This window comes from Protomyctophum parallelum (assembly GCF_964188405.1).
Source record: "Protomyctophum parallelum genome assembly, chromosome: 9".
Lineage (NCBI taxonomy): Eukaryota > Metazoa > Chordata > Actinopteri > Myctophiformes > Myctophidae > Protomyctophum > Protomyctophum parallelum.
In genome coordinates this window covers 2,114,648-2,135,638 of record NC_139706.1, presented here as the reverse complement: position 1 = coordinate 2,135,638, position 20,991 = coordinate 2,114,648, and the positions used below count along the sequence as shown (strand labels likewise).

At 48.1% G+C, this 20,991-nt stretch overlaps 2 protein-coding genes across 2 annotated transcripts in view; both read right to left on the bottom strand.

Moving 5' to 3' along the window:
* Window positions 1-223: 223 nt before the first annotated feature.
* Window positions 224-11,901, bottom strand: rhoub (ras homolog family member Ub). The gene is made up of 3 exons (XM_083773557.1): window positions 11,407-11,901; window positions 5,952-6,010; window positions 224-1,204 (listed from the first exon to the last, which is right to left on the bottom strand). The coding sequence occupies exons 1-3, from the start codon at window positions 11,621-11,623 to the stop codon at window positions 749-751; spliced, it is 732 nt and encodes a 243-aa protein (XP_083629683.1). The 5' UTR covers window positions 11,624-11,901; the 3' UTR covers window positions 224-748.
* A 2,806-nt stretch (window positions 11,902-14,707) lies between these two features.
* The window catches only part of rtn2a (reticulon 2a), a 28,671-nt gene continuing 22,387 nt past the window's right edge, over window positions 14,708-20,991 (bottom strand). Inside the window, exons 8-11 of the mRNA XM_083772482.1 lie at window positions 19,505-19,574; window positions 18,926-18,972; window positions 18,777-18,835; window positions 14,708-18,336 (exon numbers count right to left, since the gene is read on the bottom strand). Of these exons, the coding sequence (XP_083628608.1) occupies window positions 18,258-18,336; window positions 18,777-18,835; window positions 18,926-18,972; window positions 19,505-19,574 (255 nt within the window). The 3' untranslated portion in view covers window positions 14,708-18,257. The remainder of the gene's footprint in view (window positions 18,337-18,776; window positions 18,836-18,925; window positions 18,973-19,504; window positions 19,575-20,991) is intronic.

Sequence of the window (20,991 nt, the reverse complement as noted above, 5' to 3'; positions counted from 1 at the left end):
TGTGTTCGAACATGAAAATGCAGACTGACATCCGTCTTGCTGACAGACAGAGAGCCTCGTTAAGTCTGGCCTAGACCAGACGACCAGAGATCGCCCAGAGATGGGGAGGTTTGTAGCCCATACACACACACCAGAGGATCAGTAGACACAGATCTCTGATTGTCTGGCTTACACAGAACTAGAGTCCACTGAACGGCATAGCAGCTCCAGTCTTTTTATTCTTTCTCGTTTTAAAGCAGTTCTCAAGGCGAGGGTCCAGGGCCAGGCACACCCAGGACCCTTACAATGGGCTCTGTGCACACACACGCCATTTTGGAAAGAACTTGGGCACCTCCACTGGTGTAACCGATGACACTAATGAAGGCTCTGTTCCATTCTGGTCAAACAGAGCACAGGGTGCTGCTGCTGTTGTGCATGTTGGCTCACTGGAAACACTCCGATACACGACGGGTCCATTTGGTTCAATTTGTACGCTCTCAGAGCTCTGGGGGTCCATTGAAATTAAAAAAAGTTTGAGAACCCCACTGTACACGGAAAAAAAGGCTTAATTAGTATCGTCCTCCGTAGGCCCCGGAAGCAGGAAGTGTTATTCTGTGTGAATATAGAGGCCATTCTGTAACTCTGTCGACCTGAGAGTTACCTCCATAACTCTCATAGTTATAGTTATGGGCTGTCCTTAACCAATGTTCTGAAAGGTGTTCCCTACTGCACGCAGACATACTTCTTAAAGGTTCCCTTCCCGTGTTCCCTACTGCACGCAGACATACTTCTTCCACCAGGACTTGGAGAGCATCCTCATCTTGTCCGCCGTGCTGCGGACCTTGCGCTCCCGCCGCGCCCGCTTGTCCGAGTGCCGCAGGCCCACGGCGATGGCGGCGTCGAACACCTCCTTCAGGTTCTTCTGCGTCAGCGCCGAGCACTCCACGTACGTCACGGCGCCGACCTTCTCCGCCAGCGTCCGCGCGTCCTCCTCGGCCACGGGCCGCTCCCGCCGCCGCGCCAGCTCGATCAGGACCTTGACGTCCTGCCGCAGGTCGCACTGCGTGCCCACCAGGAGGACGGGCGTCAGCGGGCAGCGGCGGCGGATCTCGGGCACCCACTTCTCCCAGACGTTCTGGAAGGAGGCGGGGCTGACCACGCTGAAGCAGAGCAGCAGGGCGTCGGTGCGACTGTAGCAGAAGTGGCGGAGCTTGTCGAACTCGTCCTGTAGGCGGAGAGAGAGAGCAAAAGGGAAGAGAGGGTGAGCGATGTGGCGAGGGTGGACAATTGGACATGTTGGCTCTGTTGCAACAATGGATGTATGAGAATGATGTGGCGAGGGTGGACATGTTGGCTCTGTTGCAACAATGGATGCATAAAGAATGATGTGTGAGTCGTGTGAGTGAGGATTGATAAGTGGAGCGAGGAAATGGCTTGCAGGAGACATTACATACAGTATAGCGCATTCACAGATGTGTAACAGACTGAGTGACTGGATGAGAGATGACGTCTAAACACGGGACATGAACTCGCTTGTGAATAATATGTGACCAGATTTGAGTGAGAGCCTGCCATCGCGCAAACTCCAGCTTTTCACCAGAGGAGAAAAACTTTTTTTTTTCCTTTTTTTCAAAATGATTTAATACCGCAGGCAGACTCTTCACATACTAGAGCATGTCTGAAATAAGTGTCAGAGCTGAAATCGACATGTAAATATGAAATAAATGCTTAAACATGTAGCTATATGTAATGTTCACAGAAGTGAACCTTTCAAGCCTAAATGAACTCGCTGTTTTCTGGCAATTCTGCAAGACATTACTCTATAAGCCCATTACTCTATATCTCCAAAACTGGTGGGTCATAGGGCTGTCAGAACGAATTTCATAATATGAAAGAAATTCGAATATTAAAAAATATATATATATTCGAAAGCTAAAATTGCCATTCGAATGGAGCTTTTATCATTTATTAATTCTATTTAATATTTTTATTTTGTTTTATGTTATTTTATCCGCTCACTAAATGTATTGAGTAACGAATCTACCGCTGTGAAATCTCCCCGGCCGCTTCCACTGCATGTGAAAACGTGCACGTTCACGTCTCGAGCGAATGTGGGCCGGGTTCCGGACCCCGTGGCCTCGCGACCGTAATAGAGACGGCTTAGTGGCCCGGTGATAAATGAGCGGAGACTAGCCAGCTACACGAAGGTGACAAGGGCCCCGATTGCAAAGGCTGAGCACGCGGTCAAAAACGTCGAAATGTCTCGAAAATATTTTCGGAGGCTAGATTTTCGTGCGTTCTATGCCCCGTGGCCTCGCGGTACCGCCGCTGACAAGCCCGCGGTTCCGTGGGTCCTGAGCGGGGCGACGAGGGCTACTCCGCATGGTCAAGCCCGTCGCGCAGAACCCAGGCGGTACCCCCGAAAAGTTCCGAAATGTCCGGAGGAGCGGCGGCGCTTAGAGTGAGCTAAAGCCCCCCTGGTGGGCTGCTCGCAAGCCACAACCAGGGACGCGGGACGCCCGTCCGAGACGAGAGTATTGACATGATATGCATAACTACGCCTTGTCAGAGCGGACTAGTCCACTGGTCCCAACGTACAGGGGGACGGGGACACGTGCAGGGCAGACAGACATAGCGCCTGTCAGGGCCACGGTCACGGACCACATTAAGCACGGCGATATCACGACAGTATGACCGCAATGACATGACATAATGTCCGTGGAAACACAAGCATTCGGTGGGTCTCGCGCTTGGCCTGTCGTTTACGTTTCACGTTCACTGTAAAATGCATTTGCACTATAGACAGACAACAATCTTACCGTGCTGAGTGCACTGTGCTGAGTGCACTGTGCTCAATAAAACAGTTTAAACGCTATTTTGTGCCGTGAAAACCATTATTACATGTGCTGAAAGTACTGCTTTCTCGTTTGGAAGGGGGGGCCCTCTAGTGGACAGAACGTGCATCGTATTATATTCTGTGTATTATTATAGGCTAAATATGAGCTAAAATAAACAATGTAAATATTCGAATATTTTCGAAAATTACAAATAATGAAGCAATGAAATTCGAATTGGATTATAGAGGTGAACTGACAGCCCTATTTGGGTCAAACTGAACAACCAATAAATGTCAATTTGAAGCTATGATTCCCTGCTTTCATATGACATGAAATTCAAATAAAAAAAATCCAATGGCAGTCCCTCAGTCAAATGTAGTCACATATGTGTTTGCTAAGCCAAGTGAGCCAACCAAGTGTCCGCATGTTGACTTACAAGAAGAAAAACTATAAAAATTTGGTCTAGCTCAATGTGGTCTATCTCCAAAACTCTTAACTTTGTGATATATTATTTAATTCCACCTCTCTATCTAAAGCAGAGTGGCCTGAGCCTCACAGAGTAAACCCTTTCAGGTATAATCACTCGCTGGGTCAAGGCAAACAGCAGCCGCGGGGCGTCGTGGGGAAAAGGGAAGTGAGCCAATAAACTTTCTATACCAAACTGTTTGTATGGAGCCGTTGTATACAGTACATGAGCCGGTTTCTTTTATACCACACTAATCTCCTGTATTATGACTCTGTTTTGGCTAGCAGTGGCCTTGAGTACACAGATTAAGGCCAGAAGAAACTTGACAGAAGTCTTGCTGGCTTTGTGTTCTTTCTTTTAACCCTCTCCTCTCAGGCCGGATATAGTTTCCAAAATCTCCCTTTGGGACAGTTCTATATGAGTTCTATGAAATGTATCCCTAAATGTGCAGCTCATAAATGGGACACTAGCTTTTAACCCATTTTGGTAACCACTTTTGGTGTTAGCATTATGTCATGCTTTAGCTATTGAAAAACAGCAGATCTACAAGCTCATAGCGCGCCACCGAGTGGCGCGCTACGAGCTTGTAGGTCTGCTATTTTTGAAAAATCGAAGAACGACTGACTATAGAAACATAGCTTTTTCAGAAAACTGTCAGGATGTAGAAGACCATTTTTTTTTAATCTGATCTCAGGTCAAAATGGGTTAAATAAATGGGACACTAGCTTTTAAACGTAATGAATGTAGCCTCGTCTATACAGAGTTGTGTAAACTCTGCCTCCTTGCAGTCAGTGTGATGACGTGGGTCTCCATGCAGAGTAACTATACACACACACAGATCAACCTCTGAGCAGTGTGGAGCAACTTTGTTTATCTGCTATGGCGGCAGCTGTTATCGTTTTCTCTCTGTCTTTGTCTCTCTCTCTCTCTCTCTCTCTCTCTCTCTCTCTGTGTTCCTGGCACACCCCAAATGTTCTGGAACTAGTTCACCTCTCTTTGGAAAGTGCATCAGTGCACAGAGTGTTTGCTCACTTTGATCTGCCCATGTTTGCCTCAGCTTGCCTATCTGTGGCAGAGGCTGCGAGATAGATGTGTGTGTGTGCAGGTAGTTGTACGTGTGGCAGCCCCTTCCCTAAGTCAGGCTAAGTGTGTGTGTGTGTGTGTGTGTGTGTGTGTGTGTGGGGTGGGGGAGTGAAAGAGAGAGAGTGTGTGTGTGTGAGAGAGAGAGAGAGAGGGGTTAAATAGAGGTTCCTAGGTTCTGTAAAGTGTAAGTATATCCTTGCAGCGGGGCCGTGAACTATAGCGACCTCAGGTACCACGGTTTAAAACACGCTGTCGTAATAAGAGTTCAACTTTTGTTTATTTTCTTTTGTGGAGCTGGCAGAGTACACTGCAGAGTACGTACGTGTCGTACGTGCCTCTGGCTAATAATAAAAGCATATTATTCTTCCCAAAGGGCAGGGCTTTATATTCAAGGGAGATTATGAAACCACCACCACACATACATAGCCTGCAGATAAATGAAAACCCAGAGTTTCACAACCTGTTCTCTGCGAGAGGTCCCAAACAATGTGCGAGTTCACACTTGGCAAATACAGTATGCAATGCTTTGCGATACTGCCATTTTTGCGATACGCCATTCACTCGGTGAGTGAAAGAGTGTGAATCAATGGGGAACAAATCATTTTCCATTGTCTTAATGACATCCAACAGTACTCCCATCTTCTCTAAGCAGACCACCACCCCCACCCTGATAAATAGTCGACGGTACACTGCACGACAGAAGAAAACATTACTAGCAGCGAGGTCTATTTTCTCAAAGAGGGTCCCACTGCTAACACGGACCAGTGCACATGGACCAGGGGACATGCTTTGACGCATGCATCCGTTTTCACGTGTAGATTCTTCCAGTGCAAGCTCGTGACAGAGAGTGAGTGCACTGGGGACAGTGGGATGTGATTCTCACATGTCCCTCCACTAAAAAGGGAACAATAGAATTCACGTTAAATACCGACAGAGTTCCCCTTTGACACCGGGGGGGGGAGGGGGGGGGGGGCATGTATTGTCTTGAGTGAAACTGGAGAGCAAAGAGGCGACATGCAAGAGCAAGGCGACCACAACAGAAGACGCCGCCTCTCTCACCAGAAGGTCATAAAGTACGTATACAGTATATATACACGCGCATGCACCACACACGCACGCAACGCACGCAGGCACGCACAAACGCACGCACGCTCGCTCCGTGGAGGAATGAGGAGGTCCATTGTGTAAATCCATTGGTGCTCGGCCTCATTGAGCCTGCAGGCACATGGTGCTGTTCATGTGACAGCAGTGTGGTACAGTACAGAGGCAGCAGGCATGGTGCTGTTCATGTGACAGCAGTGTGGTACAGTACAGAGGCAGCAGGCATGGTGCTGTTCATGTGACAGCAGTGTGGTACAGTATAGAGGTACAGTATAGACTAAGGCAGCGAGGCATTGCTTTGCTGCAGACGGGGGATATGGTGCAATGCTGGGAATGTGGGACACTGTGCATGCATGCTCGTTTGTGTGTGCGCATACAGTACCGTGTGTGTGTGTGTGTGTGTGTGTGTGTGTGTGTGTGTGTGTGTGTGTGTGTGTGTGTGTGTGTGTGTGTGTGTGTGTGTGTGTGTGTAATGCTTTACTCACCTGGCCTGCAGTGTCACACAGCTGCAGTCTCACTGGATTTCCGTCCACCTGAACCACCGCTACAGGGACAGACAGACAGACAGACAGACAGAGAGGGTGTATGAGTCACAGTATACCGCTACGGTTACATTGTGCCTATAGCCGCCTAGCTTCTACCTCACACACACACACACACACACCCACACACACACACACGTGCGCGTCACCGACCTACATACCTACCTTCCTAGTACATTCTCTGGATGGAACAAAAAAAATTGCAAGGCACTTGAACACACAAGGACCTCCTGGTTAGACCCCCCTACCAACCCCCCCCACCCCCATTCCCTTTCAACTCAGAGACTGCCTGCTGCCGCGCCCACCCACCCCCCCGCCCACCCACCCTGCTAGTTACAGTTCAGACCATAACACTTCACTGTCACCGCTTGCTGCCTTGCTCCACTCTTGCTTGCCCTCAGAGACAGAGCCATGGTAGCCGTGTGTGTGTGCGTGTGTGTGTGTGCGCGTGTGTGTGTGTGTGTGTGAGAGTTCAAAGACTTATGGCCTTGGGGTGCGTGGAGCGAAACCACCTGCCTCAAAGTAACACTGAACATGTACAAATGTACAACATCTAAAAAGGTGCTTTCCTGGTTGCCCCACCTGTCCCATTATTTACCGGGTCCGTAGGTCCGTAGTTTTCGATACAAAGGGTGTTTTAATCCACTCTGTCTTGGAGAGTTCAAGTTTTGGGCTATGTGTGTGTGTGTGTGTGTGTGTGTGTGTGTGTGCGTGTGTGCGTGTGTGTGTTGGGGGGGTGGTGGATTTTGTTTATTTAATAACTCTCCTTCAATAAGCTCCTCCAGATTGGAAAAGTGGATGAGTCATCATCTCTCAGGGAGTTTTGGTTTACGGGGGCCGCTTTGCGTTCAAAGAGAAGAGAAACACAATGCGATACAGCGGACGGACGGACGGACGGACGGACGCGCATGGAAGCGTTTATGTGCCTGGAGTGCACGGTCGGTCACAGCGGCTGATCAAAGACTCTGCTGGAACTACTCATCCAGCAGGACACAGGAATCATAGAGAGAGAGAGAGAGAGAGAGAGAGAGAGAGAGAGAAAGGGAGGGGGGCGGGGGGGCATTGTACAATGATTTCCAAATCCCAGACACCTGATACTCCTTTGATTCTCAGCTCTGGACTGCACCAAAACTCCTGGTCCACCCATCGTCTCCCTCCCTGGTCCACCTATCGTCTCCCTCCCTGGTCCACCTATCGTCTCTGTCCTGGTCCACCTATTGTCTCCCTCCCTGGTCCACCTATCGTCTCCCTCCTGGTCCACCTATCGTCTCTGTCCTGGTCCACCTATCGTCTCCCTCCCTGGTCCACCTATCGTCTCCCTCCCTGGTCCACCTATCGTCTCTGTCCTGGTCCACCTATCGTCTCCCTCCCTGGTCCACCTATCGTCTCCCTCCTGGTCCACCTATCGTCTCCCTCCTGGTCCACCTATCGTCTCCCTCCCTGGTCCACCTATCGTCTCCCTCCCTGGTCCACCTATCGTCTCCCTCCCTGGTCCACCTATCGTCTCTGTCCTGGTCCACCTATCGTCTCCCTCCTGGTCCACCTATCGTCTCCCTCCTGGTCCACCTATCGTCTCCCTCCTGGTCCACCTATCGTCTCCCTCCCTGGTCCACCTATCGTCTCCCTCCTGGTCCACCTATCGTCTCTGTCCTGGTCCACCTATCGTCTCCCTCCTGGTCCACCTATCGTCTCCCTCCTGGTCCACCTATCGTCTCCCTCCTGGTCCACCTATCGTCTCCCTCCCTGGTCCACCTATCGTCTCCCTCCTGGTCCACCTATCGTCTCTGTCCTGGTCCACCTATCGTCTCCCTCCTGGTCCACCTATCGTCTCCCTCCCTGGTCCACCTATCGTCTCCCTCCTGGTCCACCTATCGTCTCCCTCCTGGTCCACCTATCGTCTCTGTCCTGGTCCACCTATCGTCTCCCTCCCTGGTCCACCTATCGTCTCCCTCCTGGTCCACCTATCGTCTCTGTCCTGGTCCACCTATCGTCTCCCTCCCTGGTCCACCTATCGTCTCCCTCCCTGGTCCACCTATCGTCTCCCTCCCTGGTCCACCTATCGTCTCTGTCCTGGTCCACCTATCGTCTCCCTCCTGGTCCACCTATCGTCTCTGTCCTGGTCCACCTATCGTCTCCCTCCTGGTCCACCTATCGTCTCCCTCCCTGGTCCACCTATCGTCTCCCTCCCTGGTCCACCCATCGTCTCCCTCCCTGGTCCACCTATCGTCTCCCTCCCTGGTCCACCTATCGTCTCCCTCCTGGTCCACCTATCGTCTCTGTCCTGGTCCACCTATCGTCTCTGTCCTGGTCCACCTATCGTCTCCCTCCCTGGTCCACCTATCGTCTCTGTCCTGGTCCACCTATCGTCTCCCTCCCTGGTCCACCTATCGTCTCTGTCCTGGTCCACCTATCGTCTCCCTCCCTGGTCCACCTATCGTCTCCCTCCCTGGTCCACCTATCGTCTCCCTCCCTGGTCCACCTATCGTCTCCCTCCCTGGTCCACCTATCGTCTCTGTCCTGGTCCACCTATCGTCTCTGTCCTGGTCCACCTATCGTCTCCCTCCCTGGTCCACCTATCGTCTCTGTCCTGGTCCACCTATCGTCTCTGTCCTGGTCCACCTATCGTCTCCCTCCCTGGTCCACCTATCGTCTCCCTCCTGGTCCACCTATCGTCTCCCTCCCTGGTCCACCTATCGTCTCTGTCCTGGTCCACCTATCGTCTCCCTCCCTGGTCCACCTATCGTCTCCCTCCCTGGTCCACCTATCGTCTCCCTCCCTGGTCCACCTATCGTCTCTGTCCTGGTCCACCTATCGTCTCTGTCCTGGTCCACCTATCGTCTCCCTCCCTGGTCCACCTATCGTCTCCCTCCCTGGTCCACCTATCGTCTCCCTCCCTGGTCCACCTATCGTCTCTGTCCTGGTCCACCTATCGTCTCCCTCCCTGGTCCACCCATCGTCTCCCTCCCTGGTCCACCTATCGTCTCCCTCCCTGGTCCACCTATCGTCTCCCTCCCTGGTCCACCTATCGTCTCCCTCCCTGGTCCACCTATCGTCTCCCTCCCTGGTCCACCTATCGTCTCCCTCCCTGGTCCACCTATCGTCTCCCTCCTGGTCCACCTATCGTCTCTGTCCTGGTCCACCTATCGTCTCTGTCCTGGTCCACCTATCGTCTCCCTCCCTGGTCCACCTATCGTCTCCCTCCCTGGTCCACCTATCGTCTCCCTCCTGGTCCACCTATCGTCTCTGTCCTGGTCCACCTATCGTCTCTGTCCTGGTCCACCTATCGTCTCTGTCCTGGTCCACCTATCGTCTCCCTCCCTGGTCCACCTATCGTCTCTGTCCTGGTCCACCTATCGTCTCCCTCCCTGGTCCACCTATCGTCTCCCTCCTCTCAGATACCCGTCTCAAAGTGCCACCCTGTGTGGCATTGCATAACCCATTCTGACCTGAGATCAGATTCTAAACATGTCTTCTATACATCCTGACAGTTTTCTGAAAAAGCTATGTTTCTATGTCAGCCGTTCTTCGATTATAGAAAATAGCAGACCTACGAGCTCATAGCGCGCCACCGAGTGGCGCGCTATGAGCTTGTAGATCTGCTATTTTTCAATAGCTAAAGCACAACATAATGCTAACACCAAAAAGGGGTTCGATCCCGCCCCAAAATGGGCTAACCGACGACCAGAAAATCAGCTTCCATCCATCCAGTGCAAGGCTCCGATTCCTCGGCACCACCGAGAAATGACATCACCACTAGCAGCGAGGGCCCCAAATGCTAAACAATATCCCTCTCTGTGACTGTGACGGGCTCTCCGGAGGAAGACAAGCTATGCCTCAGAGTCGCGGCAACAGATGTTGTGCCCCATTCCAGTGTCGAGGAGAGGGCTCGCAGGTCAAGGCCCGGCAACAATAGACAAAGTTGTGCAATCCAAAAAACCCGTCGCACCACCACCCCCCCACCACCACCACCAGTCCACCACCACACCACCCTATACAAGAGACATTCTCTACAAGTCATGTTCCATTGGGAGAGATTAATGCCTGACGGATACTTGGCACTAGTGCAGTGCTGCGCGAAGACGACGTCAATAGCAGATTTGTGCAAGCTCAAAACGTGTCCCATTTCAAAGGGCACTACACCGGCATGACGATGCATAGACTACCTACTGTACTGGTGTTGTGCTGTCCTGGGGTGGGGGGGGGGAGACTCAATACACACACAGGTAGGCTACTTGTTGACAGGTCTATACTCCCCCATGGTCTAACTGATCTGATAAAGTAAACAGTGCATAATAACACACTTGTTTAACACAGAAAGACATTTTCCATTGATGTGTCTTGGACGTACAATGTCCTTTTGATGACATCATTGTGTTATCAGATAGCTCAATCATCATGACAGTAGAGAGCCGTTTGGCTCAGATTAGCCTACTTGTGTTTGCAGGGAGTTCCCTGAATCCTACTCAGGTAAAGGCTGAAGTCCATCAGTGATAAAAGCCATAGGCCGAGGAAGGATTTTTCCATCAGTTGCCATTTGCCAAGACAGATCATTCTAAACACCCCCCCCCACCCCGCCCCCCCTCTCTCTCTGCAAAGTAGTACTTGGAAAATGGAATGATGCCAAATGGAAACTGGGCTCCAACACGGATGACAACGTGTGTCACAATGAATCTCGAAGAATCTCAAAGAAATCTGATTACACTGTCATAGAGACCTTTGGGGCTTCATTTTCGAGACCGCTAAACCCCTTATCCCTAAACTACTTTGACTACTTTTTTTTACTATTTTGAAAAACATTTTTGAATAGTTCAACTATCTACATTGACACGTTGTGAGCTTGTAGACTGGCCATTTTAACTATTCAAAAATGTTTAAAAAGTATATTAAAAAAAGGCAAAGAAGTTTAGGGATAAGGGGTTTAGCTGTGACGAAAATGTGGAATGATGTTAGTATAAAGATAGCCTACTGCAGATCGGGTGGGCGCACACATCCTAAATCTGTTCTAATGCATAAATCTGATAAATCTGTTCTAATGCATAAATCTGATAAATCTGTTCCAATGCATAAATCTGATAAATCTGTTCTAATGCATAAATCTGATAAATCTGTTCTAATGCATGATATGCAAGATATAGGCATGTAATAAGTAGCCTATTGCTGAGAATGCAACAGGTAACAAGATTCAAGATTGTATTGTTAAGACTGACAAGAGTATGGATTTTTGGGAGATATCCTAAACATTGAAGCAGCATTTATGAATAACAACAAATAAAACAATAAAGAATAGTAGCCTATTAGAAAACACTGAATGGTGTTGCCCATTCAGCATTATGTATTAATTATGAATTAATAGCATAATTGCACTATATGCAGACTTTATAGAGCCTAATATATATACCTGAGAAGTCGTCAAATGCAGTTGGGACGTATTTGGTCGGATAGCCGTTCGTGGTGTAGCTGACCACCAGGCTGGTCTTCCCCACCGCGCCGTCGCCGAGCAGAACGCACTTCAGAACCCGCTCATGAGGCAGCTGTCCCGGCTTGGTCTGGGGGATAGGCCTACAGTGCGGCGGGACCGGAGGAGCCATGATGGTCTTGCTGCCGTTGTAATCCATATGGAGAGACTTGGCTGAATGGATACGGTCGATATGCAACCCACCCACCAGTAGGGCACAGCCGACGGTTTACGCGCAAGGATCGGACCCACTATGAGGGGGGGGGGAAATACAGTTCTAAATAATAATGACCCGGCGGGGCGTCAGATGGTAAAACAGTGTAGACCAGCAGCTTGCAGCAGGACTCAGCTAGCCGTTTAAACCCGGAGATAGGGTCCTCCCGTCCGCAGCAGCGTTACTGGTCCCTCTGTAGCACACAACCATTCCGACCACCGTTCAGAGCTCTATGGAAATGAATAGGGAGAGGGCGGGACCTCATGCTTTATATACCCCCTCCCCCTTTCCCCCTCTCCTCCTCCTCCTCCGTCTCCTCCTCCTCCTACATAGTCAAGGACCCCCAAATTGACACTAATGATCCCGCGGACCCCCCATTTGGAAAACATATGCCAGGGACCGCCATAAGAGAAGGTTTTTACGGCTCTAGCAGTGATTCTCAACCCGTTTAATTTCAAGGACCCCCCAGGTTGACATGCATTAGGCTACGGACTTCATAGTCTTACTTCATTAGTCTATGTATTTCATATGATGTAATGTTAATGTATTTTATGTGTGGACCCCAGGAAGAGTAGCTGCTAAAGGTAGTAGCTAATGGGGATCGAAATAAACAAATAAACAACCATTTATGTCATTTCTGTCTCTGGGACCCCCAATTAATATTGTAAAATCAATGTTAATGTAACTCTGAGAGTGTACAAATTTAACCATATGGACTATAACGGGTTCCATTTGTACACTCTCAGAGTTACAGACCCAAAGGGGTCCACTTGGTTCCAAACTATCATTTAGCTTGGGACCCCCTGGAACTCCCTCAAGGACCCCTGGGGGTCCCCGGACCCCACTTTGGGGACCACATACGTAAGACAGAGTTACGAAACCTCCGTTGACTTCATGGGGCTTCAGTCCAATGGCGACTTCTATTGAGAATATAACCCTATAAACAACCCTACAGGGACAGATTAACTCCCACGAGGGCCCCTGGGCCGGTAATGTTTATGGGGTCCCCATAGCGCGCAAGGACATTTTGTGTTTTTATCATCTTTTTGACCTAAACTTTTACTAAATCAATGGCCAATTTCATGCAGGGCCTCAAACCCAGTTCTGCGCAATCCAGTTTCCTTGAAGGGCCCCTGAGAGCCAAGGGCCCCTGGGCCACGGCCCCACTGGCCCAATGTCTAATTTGGCCCTGTAACCCCATACACATGATGCAGTGAGTAAACTGAACCAAATTCACCCTATTGGTCAGCTATTTTGAACAAGGCGAGTTATATAGACTATATGCTATATCGCTGCATGTTAGGCTACTGTATTCATAAATCCTAATATTGTGCAGGGAGGAGGACAGGTCTAGACTCGTTCTCAGCTCAGCTGGCATGAATATGACTCACAACAACGTGATAACCTTTACAACGCCACAGCTCGGTTCCCACTCACTGTACGGACAGTACAGTACAGCCGAGCCCAGCGATTTGTTGACGGACGGACGGACGGACGGACGGACGGACGGACGGTCAGCAAAAACACCTTGAAGACCTTAACAGGAGCCCTCGTACAAGGTTTCTTTGACTATGCATCCACCTCTTGGTACCACAGCACCTCAAAGGCCCTTAAAACAAGGCTCCAGACCTCTCAAAACAAACTGGTCAGGCTCCTACTTGGCCTCACCCCCCGAACCCACCTCACCCCTGCCCACTTTGACAGGCTGGGATGGCTTAGGGTCGACGACAGAGTACAGCATCTTGCAATGGGTCTGGTCCACAAGATTCGATACACCACCAAGATACCCATGTACCTGTCTAAATACTTCCTTAATGTAAACGAAGTCCACACCCACAACACCAGAGGGAGTGCAACAAACCATGTACAACCCAGATTCGGCACAAACAAGGGACTAAATTCTTTTCGCTCCTATGCCACCAAAATGTGGAACGCCCTACCAACAGTCATTAAGACATGTGAATCCCTTGACTCCTTCAAAACCGCTCTCAAAGGGCACCTACGGATGGCTGCAATTCGAAACTGGCCTCTGTAAAATCTGAATCCCCCCCACCCCATTTTCCCTCACTGTATATAGTATCTTTTCCCTTTTTTGCTTCCCATAATTATGATGAATTCCTGTTCTGTTCTTTACCTACAGAGAAATGTCTATTTGTATGTCTCTAAATGTTTGTATGTCTTTAAATGTTTTGATGAATTGAACAATGTGGACCCTGTTGTAAACAAGTGTAATGCTTAATTGGGTCGTCCACTCACAGTTGACAGTCTTTGTATTGAGTTTGTGCTTAAAATGTACTGTAAATTCTACAAACTGTTAATAAAGATTTCAATCAATCAATCAAACGGACGGACGGACGGACGGACGGACGGACGGACGGACGGACGGACGGACGGACGGACGGACGGACGGACGGACGGACAGACAGACAGACAGACAGACAGACAGACAGACAGACAGACAGACAGACAGACAGACAGACAGACAGACAGACAGACAGACAGACAGACAGACAGACAGACAGACAGACAGACAGACAGACAGACAGACAGACAGACCTACTATAATAGCCATAGCCTATATAGCTACAGCCTATTGTTGGATTGTAGCGGCCTACTGAAATTTGTTTTGGTTGTTAAATTAACCTAAATGTGCAATGAAACTAGTAAAGCTGTCAAATAGTGGAGTAAAACGTATACATTTGCCTCTGAGATGTAGGCCTTTAGTGAAGTATAGGTAGCCTTTGTAAAGCATTAAGAAGTGCCAATACTCATTAAATTAAAAGTACCTCAACAGTATTAAATGCCGTTTGTGTTTTACCACTACTAAATGTTTTGAAATGAGCTCACAGTATAATAACTGCATGCCTATTTGAAGCGTGTCAAATTGACACTGTCAATCATTTTGACTGGGATCAGGAAAGACGAATGAACATTATGGAAAGGTCTTTGTCTCCTCCTTGTGGAAACTTTAAGTAGTGCCCTGAGCTACCTCAATCGATTTATCTGGCTATTTGAAATACACGCAAGTCGATCTTTCCAAGAAGTCTTTATTATTGCAAAATTAAAAGTTTGGGTAGACACATTTTCTTTTCCAGAATACAAAATACTTCATGTAATGCTGTGAGTCAGGACTCAGGACTGCCACCTTCATGTGATTGTTTCTTACAGTGGTGTCAAGGACACCCAAATTGACACTTTTGGCTCAGCAGTGATTCTCAACCATGTTTAATTTCAAGGACCCCAAGTTTGACTGTTGACATGCATTAGTCTATACGGACCCCCATTTAATGGCATTTCTATCTCTGGGACCCCCAATTTATATTGTAAAATCAATGTTAATTTAACTCTGAGAGTGTACAAATGGAACCAAATGGACCCGTTAAATTTGGTTCCATTTGTTGAGTTACAGACCCATAAGGGTCCATGTAGTACCTGCAGTAACTATCTTTTAGCTGGGGACCCCCTGGAACTCCCTCAAGGACCCCTGGGGGTCCCCGGACCCTGCACTTTGGGAACCACTGATCTACAGTATACCACTCCTAACATAAAGAACCCCCAAAGGACCTTTTAGACTTAGAGGTAGCCGCTACTACCTCTACTGTACTCGGTGCATAATTAACAATCCTGTAAACTGTGAAATATTAAATGAACAAGAGCAACCGCGGTCTCAGTAAGTTTGTGATACTTTTTTATATTATAAGTGAGATCAATTTATTAATTGTTTTGGGGTGGGAGGAAGTCACTGAGGAGGTAAGAATAAATAAATAAATAGGCCTAGATAAATAAATGTATACCTGGCTCTTATAACTCAAGTCCCAAGATTGGGAATTACAAAATATTGTTTATGTTTTTCCATCAGAACTGTGTGCATGCACAGAACTGTGTGCATGTTATTGTTAGTACGGTAACAGGTACGTACGGTCGCCCCTTTTCCATCTCGCCCCTCTACTCGAACTATAGCTGAAAGATTCATGTTGGTGGTTATATAAAAGGTATTATCATATTAATGCATCATTGTTAAGTTCACTCTGTATATCCACGGGCATAATATAGCATGTTGATGCCATTACAAAACATGGGCTATACATGGAAGAAATGTGTTTAATAAAACAAAATGAACTGCTAACTTAATTAAGCAGACACCGTCTTTGTCTCATGTTATTCATCCTTGATTTACTATATACACAATACTAAATTATAACTGTTGACTATATGAACACATTTGGCGGGGGCGAGTTGGTAAAGGGGCGAGTCGTCTGGTATTCGTTAGTGGGCCTATACAGAACAATGCTACTGTAGGGTAGCCTATATACATTACCAGGCAGCAGTGAACACATAATATTGTTGTGTTGTCATATATCCTACTAAGACTGTATCTGTTAACATAACAAGGCTTCAGTCGCTGAACACAAATCATACAATAATAATAAGGCATATTAGGGGGAGAGACACATTTCGGTGAGGACTTTTTAAAGCATCCATAGAATAGTTGAGGTCAACTTCCCACCAAGCCTTCCGACTCTGTCACTTTTTATTCTGCAAAGATTGGACATTCATCTCCCTGGATGTGTAGTCATATTTATGAATATAAATTAAGCGTGATTTAATAGTCAATAGTTGTGTACCGGTGTCACGCAGCAAACATATAGCCAATCTACAATCTGGTGTCACATGCGGTGAGGCACGTTGTTAGCTCGTAGAGCGGCTACCGTCGATGTGTGACACGATGCAGCTGCGGAGAAAATGTAAACTAAAGAACAAGACGTGGTTTTGATAGCTTGTCGGGAACGCTTTCAGTTCAGAAAGCTCAATGACAAATGTCTCCATCACTCACACACACACACACACACACACACACACACACACACACACACACACACACACGCACACGCACACGCAAACACACACACACACACACGCACGCACACGCACACACACACACACGCACGCACACGAGCAGTCGTGAAGATACAGTAAGTGTGCATTCACATACTATGCTTTGGACACATGCATTCTGATTGCAAAATGTGATGCTGCCGTGTAGTGGATAATGGTGACCCCTCCCAGCCTGTCGTCGATGACCGTTCCTTTTTGCCACAGGGAGGAGGATAATGATGATGGTGTTGATGATGATGACCTGTTAGGGAACTCCCCTCCAGCCCTAAATCACTGCCGCTGATTACAGACCAACAATACTTCCCTGCCCCCCCTGTGGGCCGTGAAGGTCCTGATAACTCACTACCTCATTTGATCGCAGCTGCCCATCTTCTACAGTAAGCTAGTGGTTTTCAACCCTTTTCATATTTTGTTTTATTGGGTATTTGAGCCATTTGATGAGATTTAGCCTCTCTGACCCATTTGAGCCACGGATAAACCATTTGATGAGATTTAGCCTCTCTGACCCATTTGAGCCACGGAACCACCATTTGATGACATTTAGCCTCTCTGACCCAAAACTAAAGAATGTTTTGTTGTCGTTGGACAAGATCTTTGTCCACACAATTCCATGCTGTATTGATGTTGGTACCGTTAGGAGAGATAACAGGTTGTATTGATGTTGGTACCATTAGGAGAGATAACAGGCTGTATTGATGTTGGTACCGTTAGGAGAGATAACAGGTTGTATTGATGTTGGTACCATTAGGAGAGATAACAGGCTGTATTGATGTTGGTACCGTTAGGAGAGATAACAGGTTGTATTGATGTTGGTACCATTAGGAGAGATAACAGGCTGTATTGATGTTGGTACCGTTAGGAGAGATAACAGGCTGTATTGATGTTGGTACCGTTAGGAGAGATAACAGGTTGTATTGATGTTGGTACCGTTAGGAGAGATAACAGGCAAACGTTGAATTGTATAGACTTCTTGTATAAGTAATCAAGATGTTTAACAATAATGTAACTCTTGAGAGCGTAAAATGAAACCAAATGGTTTCCACTTGGTTTCACTTTACGCTCTCAAGAGTTAAATATCTATAAGGGGTCCATTTGGTTATACCAACTCTGCATCATTTAGCTGGGGACCACCTGGAACCCCCCTCAAGGACCACCGGTTGAAAACCACGGATCTATAAGCCACTTCTTCGCCAGCGTCGGTAAACAGTAAAACCATTGTGTTCATAATTTACAAGGATATACAGTATATATATTTATAATATATCACAGCTGTGGTTTTAAAATCTTTTAAAATCTTCCACTTTTGAATGTCTCTCTTTCTCGTATGGTGGCAGCACTGCGCAGGACTGTTGACAAACACCCACCCACACGCATGCCGTGGCTTCGTTGCATTAAGACCCTGCTTATCCCCGGTTCACCTCCTGTTCCATATGCATACACTTAACGGCGTTCAGTACCGTGTTTAAGTCCCGTCGTAAAACCCTGTAAAAGTAATCCTCCCTTCCCTCCGCCCCCCCCCCCCCCCCCCCCCCTCCTCCCTCTGTTCTGTGGAGCTCTGTGAGGTGAGCGCTGCAGACTGCTGTGGGTATAAGACATCTGAGTGGGACAGCCTGCAACTCCCCGGTATCCTCCTCCTCCGGCTCTCCTCGCTCTCCTCCGTTCCACGTGCTTTGTCTTTTGCTTTCTACTGGGATTTGGGTTTGTCGTCTCCACCAGCGGTCGGGTCAGGAGGGGCGCTGCCACCGTGGGACAGTCTCTGGAGACTGGAGAGAGAGAGAGAGAGAGGGAGAGGGAGAGGGAGAGAGAGAGAGAGAGAGAGAGGGAGAGAGAGAGAGAGAGAGACTGGTCATTATATCAACATTGACGAACAGAAACAGGTCCTGTAGTGTACGTACGCAACTGTAGCCCCAGTTTGAGTTTCCTGTTCAGTTTCCCCTAACATTGTTTGATTGTTTCAGCAACAATTTGAACTAGAAACGAATGACCTTACGTGTGTTTCCAATTATAAAGTGCTACAGACTAGAGCCAATTAAACAAAAGCTATGCGAGGAAAATGAACCGGAACGGAGAACGGGTATATATATGCCACTTTCTGGAAACCCAGGCAGGACTACAGTTTAGCAAAGTTTCTTCAGTGGGAAAAAAATGTCCTGTGGAACTCAATTGATGGAACTCTTGTGCCAGGAGATGGCGCCACACTTACATGTCCAAGACGTTGTCAACTTGGGCATGGATCTTTGCCAAGACACTGTCCACCTGTTCCTGTAATACAAGACAAATATGTAAAGATAACAGGAAAACATGTGAACACGAAGGCATTAGTGGAGGTGACGTCAGTTTACTGCAGTTTACCTGGCGTTGTCTGTAGTAAAGTGGCAGAGAGAAGAGAGCGATCATACCTGGGGAGTAAATGAAGAGGGAAGTGTGTTTTATTAGCATTGGATCGCAATGTATTGCATGAGCTGTGCGGGGCATCTCTAAAGCAGTGATTCTCAACCTTTTCAGGCCGTGAAGGACCCCCCCCCCCACCCTGACAAGCACTTGGAATGTAGGAGTTGGGGCATTCCATTTTCGGTTCCACGGATAAATATTGTGCAAAACAGACGATCTACAAGCTTGGACATTGGCTATTTTCTTTGCCTATTTCTTCTTCTTATGTTACAATTTGGCCAATGTTCGACCAGTTTTTATAGTATAGTTTGTTGGGGTCTTTTGCTTTTCTTTCCTTTTGAGGTATTACAAAGGTCTTAAAAGGCACTTTGCTGTCATCTGGGGACACCACCCACCCCCCCCCCCCCCCCCAAATCACGTGGGTCCCGACCCACAGGTTGAGAACCACCCATCTAAAGCTACATGACAAGCATTCAATAAATCAACGGGTTCCATTATATGTTATTTTCATGTCTGCGGGTGTGACTGTGAGTTTCTCACCGATGATGAGCAGAGTAAGGCCATTGCACAGTTTCCCCAAGAATGTCATCAGGTACATCAGAGCCAGGAACTAGGAAGAGGAAGAAGAAAGCATTATTCTGATTAGCAGCCTAGAGACTTCAAAGCAGCGGTTAGCCTGGCTCTCTAGTCTAGAACAGTGGTACCCCAGCGGACCCCCATACCTGACGTCTGGTACCATACCTGACGTCAGGTATGGGGCAGCGGTGGCCCGAACGGTTTGCGTAGCGGTCTTGATATCGGAAGGTCGCTAGTTCGTATCCACGGACCGGCACGTTAAAATTACCACCGCTGAAGTGCCCTTGGACAAGGCATTGAACCCCTACCATGAAATGTTCTATGAGCAGGGCCTGGCTGTAAACAAGGTTCTTGAGCTTAGTCCAGTTACCCTGGGTAAACATGGTACCTTTCCTTTCCTTTCAGTTACCGTACCTGACGTCGACCCACAATGGTCCAAACTAAAGGCTCTGTTAATAAAGTGCACGGGAGCTTGAGATCGGTGTGCACGGACTACCTTCAGATTCTGATTCTGATTCAGCACCTGTAATTTTGTTCAGCACCTGTAGAATCTTTTTGAGATGTGCATGCTTCCCTTTTGGACTCTGAGCTTGGCTCTCTAGACTTTGAAAAATCACACCTGTGTGAACTAAATGGTGCAACTCCCCTCTACCCCTGCACCCCTCTCTCTCTCTCTCTGTAATTAGCAGGCAACAGTGCAACACTATCTCTCTGTCTCTGTTTCTGGCACAACAGCGCCACTTTCACACCTACTAGTACTCTAAACATAGTCACATAGGGACGGACATTGCCGTTCCTTCCTTGGAGTGGTTGCACCACTCAAAAAGAGTGAATATGCACTCCTGCCCCCCCCCCTCTACCTACCTACCCCACATCGCTGTTCTACGTGCGGCTTTCATGTCGCTGGTTTATAGACAGCAGTCCATTTGCAGCAGCAGAGCAACAAAGAGCCAGATACTTGGCACCGGGTTGTGGGAACGGCCCTCTGTGGCGTCTGCACAACAGCTACTAGGTCCCAGAGACCATATAAAGGCCCCGCATCAAAATTAGGCATAATAATATCCAGAGATTCACCGTGATTAGGAACAGACGTTTAACGTAGTTATACGCACAGAAATGTGTTTACCGCAAAGGGGCATGTGTGTGTAACTGTGTATGTATGTGACACTGCAGTATCGCCTTCAGCCATAGAAACAGTGCTCTGAAACAGGACACCCGTCTCTCGGACGACGCAGAGGGAGCTGACCTTCTCCCCCTGCCTCTCCGCACAGAGCCACTTGTGTATCATGTCAAATACCATCCAGATCAGGAGGGAGACCAGAAGGTTCCTGAAGACTTAAGGGGATTAAGACTGGAGATGAGGCAGTCGCATCGCACGTCGGGTCATGACTCCAGCGTTCAATTTGTTATGTCACACACTGCTGCCTGCTATTAATTACAAATAAATATAT

What these genes read in the sequence shown, in the direction of transcription:
- rhoub (XM_083773557.1), bottom strand. Translation starts at nt 11,623, where the DNA reads ATGGATTACAACGGCAGCAAGACCATCATGGCTCCTCCGGTCCCGCCG. An exon ending in TGCATTTGACGACTTCTCAG is followed by an intron (nt 6,011 to 11,406) that starts GTATATATATTA and finishes CTGTCCCTGTAG; the next exon opens with CGGTGGTTCAGGTGGACGGA. An exon ending in TGTGTGACACTGCAGGCCAG is followed by an intron (nt 1,205 to 5,951) that starts GTGAGTAAAGCA and finishes CTCCGCCTACAG; the next exon opens with GACGAGTTCGACAAGCTCCG.